General features: G+C 46.3%; 1 protein-coding gene across 11 annotated transcripts in view; it reads left to right on the top strand.

Annotated features, from left to right (window-relative positions):
* Positions 1 to 7,500, top strand: part of fryl (furry homolog, like) — a 109,073-nt gene that overhangs the window by 53,994 nt on the left and 47,579 nt on the right. For 8 of the 11 annotated variants that reach the window (XM_076278175.1, XM_076278168.1, XM_076278174.1 and 5 more), the window contains 6 exons: positions 175 to 255; positions 1,601 to 1,769; positions 2,883 to 2,981; positions 4,037 to 4,135; positions 4,276 to 4,377; positions 6,762 to 6,806. In XM_076278175.1, the coding sequence (XP_076134290.1) occupies positions 175 to 255; positions 1,601 to 1,769; positions 2,883 to 2,981; positions 4,037 to 4,135; positions 4,276 to 4,377; positions 6,762 to 6,806 (595 nt within the window). The remainder of the gene's footprint in view (positions 1 to 174; positions 256 to 1,600; positions 1,770 to 2,882; positions 2,982 to 4,036; positions 4,136 to 4,275; positions 4,378 to 6,761; positions 6,807 to 7,500) is intronic. The other 3 variants (XM_076278170.1, XM_076278177.1, XM_076278176.1) reach the window with 1 other exon arrangement.

Raw genomic sequence — 7,500 nt, 5'->3', positions numbered from 1 at the left:
ATATGCGCATACACAACTGACCACACACATCTGGAAATATACATGCACATCCAGAGATACACACACACACACACACACACACACACACACACACACACACACACACACACATTTCATCTGCCAGTTCCAGGTTTGCAAGTCTCATGCTCTCCTCTCCTTGACTTTGATTGACAGGAACTCTGGCCCCAACACTGTCAACGTGCACATCATTGCAGACCTGTACGCCGAGGTCATCGGAGTTCTCACACAGTCCAAGTAAGTTAGCCCTTTGGCACAGCATCGTGTGCAACACGCAAGCACTGGCTCCTTTTCAAAGCAGACACGCTTGGCCCTGTTCAGACAAAGAAAACAAGTGCAAAAGCTGCTTCTTCACGAGATGGATAGTCAAGTGTCAGATTAAACAAACATTTAATCTAGTTGCAAATTTTTCTTTTTTCCTCATCGACGTGTTGGCTCAGTTTGCTATTGCTCTTGTGTCACATGTAACGTTAAAACAAGTAGTAGCTCTTGAGTCGGGCATTTCCTGCCTGATGTTGAAGACTTGATCTTGAACCTTGCCCTTTATTTAAGTGAATGAGCATTGAGCAATATATTGTGTTTTGATAGCAGGATTATCACCCCCCCCGTCCCTCTTTCAGTTCAGTTCAATTCAATGTTGCTTTATTGTTTGTACAGTGTTGCCAAAGCAAAACAATAAAACAGCATATTATCTTGTAAAATAACATTGAAACATTGGAACCAGTGAAGAAAAGAAAACATGGGATAGCATGGGCATAGGAGAAACTGTTACAGTAACATGAAAGGTTGTGTGTACACACACTCTCTCTCACTCATACATAGTATAGGAGAAGTGCATCTCTGTCTCGAGAGAGTCTCAAGAGAGACCCCCCCCCCCCCCCGCCGCCCCCCCACTGAAATACTGCTCTCACTGACCTCTTCATGGCTGCTGGAGTATTTAAAATGTCCTGAACTTCGATGTACTTCACGGTTCGGTTCGTAGTGTTTCTCGCACCACTCGCACCACTCGTTTCTCGAAAGAACTTCTCACCACAGTGCACTGGGTTAGCTGATAAATGCCTGTGAGTTATAGCATAATAACGATTGCAGATCGCAACTTAATTGCCTTTGGTTACAGCCTGCTATTAAGCAGATGTAATGTTTCTGCCCCCTCGTCGGTTTGTTCGCTGCCTCGGTTGGGTTCTGACGGGCACTGTGCTTGGCCCCGTGTACAGCCCGGGTAATTTGGGGGTCATTATGGGAGAGATTAGGAATGAGGAATGAAGTGGAGTGTTTACGCTTGCCTTTGATGGTGACGGGTGGTGCTGGATCTGGTGTTGGAAGTCTGGGCAGGCTGCTGCTGCTGCTCCTCGCCTTCCTCGTGACTTCCTAGTTACATTGTGTGTGTGTGTGTTGTGTGTTGTTTGTGTGTGTGTGTGTGTGTGTGTGTGTGTGTGTGTTAGAGGGGTGCCTGGATTTGACATGGAATCTAAACACTGTTAATGTGTGTGGTCTCTCTGTTTGTTCTCTTCCTTCTGTGTGCGTGCATGTGATTTTTTTTTTTTTTGTGCATTTGCTCATGTGTGTGCGTGCGTGTCCCCAGGTTCCAGGCGGTGAGGAAGAAGTTCATCACGGAGCTGAAGGAGCTTAGGCAAAAGGAGCAGTCTCCTCACGTGTGCCAGAGCATCATCAGCCTTATCATGGGCATGAAGTTCTTCCGGGTCAAGATGTACCCCGTGGAGGACTTTGAAGCCTCCTTCCAGTTTATGCAGGTAAGGGACCCACTGGCCAAGTTTACAGTACATCTTGTGGAGGACATTGAGGCATTACGTGTGTGTGAGAGAGCTTGGGTTGATAAAAAAGTGTGTGTTTTGGTGGGGTAGAGGCGTAGTGTGTAGGAGTGATTCTACAACTTAGGAACCTAGTTGAGGTCTCTCCTGATCATGTAATCAGAGTTTTAAGCCCCATAGTTATTCATCGGGTGCGAGTGTGTGAATCCCAGACCTCTAACTCCTGTCTGTTAAAATGTATAGATTGGCTGCCCTGTAGTCCCACCTGGGCGTTAAAATGTATAGATTGGCTGCCCTGTAGTCCCACCTGGGCTCTGCTGTGAGCAATGACTGCAACTCCCGCAGTGCCCCACCCTTAAGCTCTGAGGTCTGGTCAGGGCACCTTAGGAGAGACCAGCGCTCCAGCGTGACCAGTCCATTTAGTGCAGACAGACCCCTACAGCTTCACCTCAGCTGCCTTTTGTAGCAGCGGCCATAAAGTCCAGTGAGCTACTGTGAAGTACTGCATCATTGCGCCAGAGTGTGTTTGTGTGTGTAGGTCAGTGTGTGTGTGTGTGTGTGGGCTAGGGTCTGGGCCGTGCCAAGACCGGCGTGTAGAGCAATGCCTTTTCATTAAGTGCAGTGCAGGCAGTAAAAATCCTCACTCGATACACGCCACATTTCACAAGCCCAGATTCTGTGGCGGTTTATTAGCCGTGTTCAGATCAGAGCATGGCTTTATGGTCGTCCTCATAATTCCTTTTCCTCTCTGTGCGTGTGTGTGTGTACGTTTATGTTTATGTGTGTGTCTGCAAACATATGTAAACTACACTGTTTTCAGCTGTCTCTGAAAGAAGCAGAGATTGTATGTTTGTCTGCTGAGCGTGTTGTCTCCCTACTGGAATAAAACAGATTTGAGATATCCAGGGAATTCTCTTATCTCCCATACCTGTTTGACAGCTCTCCTTCCTAGCCTTCTGTCGGTGTGTGTGTGTGTGCGTGCATCTGTGTCTGTCTGTCTGTCTGTTATTGTGTTTGTGCGTGTGTGTGGACCATTTGTGCTACTTATATCTTACATGACTTTCTCTCTGTTTGTGTTTTGTGTGGTTTCCTTAGGAATGTGCCCAGTATTTTCTGGAGGTTAAGGATAAGGATAAGGATATCAAGCACGCCTTGGCTGGGTTATTTGTGGAGATCCTCATCCCTGTAGCTGCTGTAAGTGCCACTGAGCCTCATACGGCCACCCTCTCCACACACTGCACATCCACACGTCCTCACATACGTCCACAATCTCCAAACACACCACAGAGCCACACATCCTCACATATGGCCACACTCTGCACACCACCCAGCCACATATCCTCACATTTGCCACATACTCTCTGCACACACACCACAGATCCACTGAGGTGCTACTGTAAGACACATTTCACTTGCAATCTCGACATTGAGAGGGCCGTGTAAAAACATTCGCACCACAGCTGAGCTGTATGGGAAGGGAAGAGTCTTCACTGAACGGCCGGGCTTCACTGACCACAGAATGCAAATCGTTTGTGGTGCGTGTGCTGTACTCCTCTACCCTCCCACTATAGTCAGTGAAACGGGCTACACCAGACATGAGAGCGACAAGTCTGAAGAAATAGGCCAGTGTTCTATTTATATTTTTGCGTGGTACATACGCTCCACAAATGTCTCCCATGCATTTCATGTTCAGTAGAGCCTGGTACAGATGTGAGAACAGTAGACCAAAACGCATTTTCAGTTCACTTTCTCTCTCGGTCCACACACACACATACACACACACTTGAACTTGTTGTTTAAGCACTTCAGACAGTTCAGATGTGTGTACATTGTTACCGGGAGTTGTTAAACACAGATTGAGTAACCAAGGCGAGAACATGTATGACTTAGCTTATGCTAACAAAGAGTTTACAGGCATTAGGGATGGGATGTAGATGACTTGGGAAGCATGATTTGCAGTTTACAAGGAGTTGCAAGAGTAGGCAATGAAGAGAACATGGGAAATGTTTTATTTTCTTTGAGTGGCAGGTGGCAACACCATGCAGCGGTCATACCGTGTATTGTCTGTATTATACATTAATGGCACCAAAGGGATGCTGACCGGTTGGTTTTTAAAGCCATTTGGTCCTCAGTCTTCTTTACCCTTTCCCTCTTCTTCCCTCTCTCTTCCTTCCCTCTCTCTTTCTTCCCTCTCTCCTTCTTCCCTCTCTTCCTCTCACTCTCTCCTCCTTTGCTCCTTGTGTCCCCAGGCGGTGAAGAATGAAGTGAATGTACCGTGTCTGAAGAACTTTGTGGAGATGCTCTACCAGACAACCTTTGACCTTAGTTCCAGAAAGAAACACTCTCTGGTAATCTGCCCCTTGCATATGAATGTGTGTGCATGTGGGGGGGGGGGGGGGGGGGGGGATTTGTGTCAGATTTAGATGTAATTGGACTTGTGTCTGTTGCTCTGTTGACTTTTTAACCCCTCTCTTTCACCCCCCTTCAGGCTCTCTACCCCCTGGTGACGTGCCTGCTGTGTGTCAGCCAGAAGCAGTTCTTCCTCAACAACTGGCACATCTTCCTCCAGAACTGCCTCTCTCACCTCAAGGTACAGGAAGCCTGGCTTTGCCCCCAGTGCCTCAGCTAGCACCGCAGTGAAGTGGCACTAGCTTTAGCATCAGCTATGAACAATAGCAGTCACTTTAAGCAGGTGCTGCTGACTGACTTTGTCTTTGAGCGACACCATGCGAACTGTTGATGGGTTATAGAGGTAACCAAAGACATCATTGTCACCAGGGTGCATTTTGATAGTATATGAACGTGAATGTGTCACTGCTGATTAGGCAGAATATTTGGTTGTGCAATAAGACTAGCCATCACAGCCATACCCAGTTGAGTTAAGCAGTGGTATTGCTTGTTCTTTTAGTAATAGTAATAATTTAGTCATAGAAAAGTGGTATAGCCAAGAGACACATAGTATAACTAATAGACACATGGTACACTCTTAAAACAAATGTGTTGAAAACAACACAACTTACGTTGTTTTTTAACACATCTCTGTGTCCAGATGGGGACAACACATTTGTTTTAAGAGTGTATAGCTGATAGACAAGCTGTTTAGCTGTAACAGAAAAGTGGCATAGCAAATAGACACGTCGTATAGTTAACAGAGAAATGATGTATCAAACTTAGAAGGCTGTAGATGAAGTTGTATGATGTGAGGTGCAAGCTGTGCCTTCCTGTCCAAAGGCAGTTTGATCGTCTTTCCCCTCTTCACCCACTCCCACACGCCAGCTAGGCAATCAAACCAAACTAAATCAAACCAAAACAATCACCAACCTTTCCTCAGCTAATCGCAAAGTGTCTGTGTCTGTGTGTGTGTGTGTGAGAGAGAGATAAGAAGAGAAAGATGCTGTATATGACTGTTAGTATCTCCACTGAGATACTTGTCTGTGTTTGATCATTCATCTTGTAGTGATCTGGTGATTGACTCTCCTTCCTGTGATGATTCTGATTCAGTGATTCAGAAGTGGTTGTGTGGGATTCTTTGTATATGGCTTTAATCTTCCTTTTAATCTTAAACGACTCCGTTGATGATTAGTAAAGTAGTGATTGCCAAAGAAGTGATTCATAGGTAGCTGTCTGATTCTCATATGATCCTTCATGATTCCCTGCTGCTGTTGATTGAAACGAATGAACGGACAAACGAATGATTCGTTGTGATTCCTCTCGTGTTGTGTGCTGATTCACCTGGTCTCCCTGTGGTCCTCCTCATCTCCCAGCAGCTGGCTCAGCTCTGGCTCACAGTCAGACCATGACTCTTGACTCCCAGTCCGAACTGAACCAGCCTGACTCCTTTCTCTAGGGATAAATCCTCTCAATCAGCTCTACTCTACCTCTCTGCCTCTCTGATTGATGTTAGAGATTCACAAAAAAAAAAAAAAAAAACTGGTGGTTCATGGGAATTGTAGTCTTTAAACAAGGCACAAGTCTCCCCAGCTGCTGTCCTTCCTGTGTTTGTCTGCTCTCTGTGTCTTCAGCCTGCTTTTCATCCTGTTCACTTCCTGTCTGCGCCTCTTTCCCGCCCCACCCGTACCCCACCGTATATCTGCAGACCTCATTCACTCCCATCTGTTCTGAAGAGAAAAGACTCTTCTCTCTAGTGTCTGGCTATGCACGCGATAAATGATCACTAAGTGATGAATCTAATTGAGTGCCGGCTGATTTAGTGCATTTACTTCTGAACGAGTGCACATATAATAATAGAACGACATCAGGGTTATTTCCTGGTTTGCTTGGAGTGATGAGTATGGTACTCTGAACATCATCTGTCAGCATCATCTTAAGAGTGAATGATTTTATAAAAAAAAAAAACCCAACATGTCCTGCAGAGGCTATTCATTCAGAATTTATGTGTCATTTTGTTTAAAAAGTAATGAATGAATTCCAAAGTGTCCACGGAGACGGTGATCTCCGCCCATGCGCATAGTTTAGGGGATTCACATGGTCTGTGAATGAGGTCCAACGTGTCGCCATACATTCCCTTTGCTAACCCCGCCCCTCTTCCTGCATGATTCCCCTGGCTCAGCCAGTCAGAGCACATCTTTCACCTCATTGCATCCCATCTCATTTGATTGATTTGTGAGTCGCCACGGCACCGTTACAAAACATGCGGTGACGAGCACAAACGATCTTCATCCGCATTCTCACAGCCCCGTAGCGTTTAGTCTTGTGTGTTCCTCTTCATTAAGACCGAATGCTTGTTTTACAGCCACGTTGCATGTTTAGCATTTCGTTCTAGGTTTGTTTTTGTTTGTGTTTGTTTGTTTATTTCTGCTACATCTATGTTCTTTTTCTCTCTAACTTGCATGTCTCCATCCCTCCTCCCATCATGCCTCCTGTTGTCCTTTCGTTCTCTCCACTACTCTCTCTCTCTCTCTCTCTCTCTCTCTCTCTCTCTCCCTCCCCCTCTCACTCGTTCACTCGCTCCAGATGCCCTCTAACAACAGCATCAGGAAGCAGATTGAGACACTGCAGGTGAGTTCTCCAGCATGCTCTCTGTGAGGCCAGGTGGCGCCACTCTGCACAAAGCCACCTGGATACACCCCTCACCCCCCCCCCCCCCCGTCCCTGGAGTATGAGGTGCAGTGCACGCAGTCCTTTCTTGATTCCCACTGACCGGAAATAGGCCTCAAAGTCCCACCAACACCTCTCTGATACCATCGGTCCTAATGCACCAGAAAGGATTATGGGAGATGTAGCTGCTGAGAAAGGCAGAGGCAGCAAATTGCGTTGCCCCTGAGATGTTTGTGCTTTCTGGATACGTGTGTCAGGTAGTGTTGTGTTTGCGGCGACTTTAGTGCAGAGGTGTTCTTTTCCTGAGTGCTGACGGGCAAACTTCACCTCCTTAAACCCAAATCAAAATAAAAACAAATACTCACACACACAATACGGGCTCTCAGTGAGCATGCACATTCCCACAAAGACCCACACACAAACATGCAAAAGCCAGTCTATTTTTGTTGTTCATTGTTATTTTTTGTGCCACTGTTTTTTTGCCTGGGGTAACTTTGAATTTGCAAGCTTGCATAAAAAAACAGTGCTCAGTCAGGCTCGTATTACCGCAGTCAACCATACACATGGCTCCCCCCTATGGAACAGAGAAGGAACAACACCCTCCCCTGCTGTAGAGTTTGGTGCAGTCAGCTGAGCCGTGTGTGTGTGTGAGTGA

The sequence above is a fragment of the Alosa pseudoharengus genome, unplaced genomic scaffold (genome assembly GCF_046254945.1).
Source record: "Alosa pseudoharengus isolate Yale_2024_CS ecotype anadromous, Long Island Sound unplaced genomic scaffold, YU_APseudo_1.1 YU_APseudo_1.1_scf_11, whole genome shotgun sequence".
Classification (NCBI taxonomy): Eukaryota; Metazoa; Chordata; class Actinopteri; order Clupeiformes; family Clupeidae; genus Alosa; species Alosa pseudoharengus.
The sequence above is the reverse complement of the archived record's forward strand: the minus strand, read 5'-3'. Positions and strand labels throughout refer to the sequence as shown.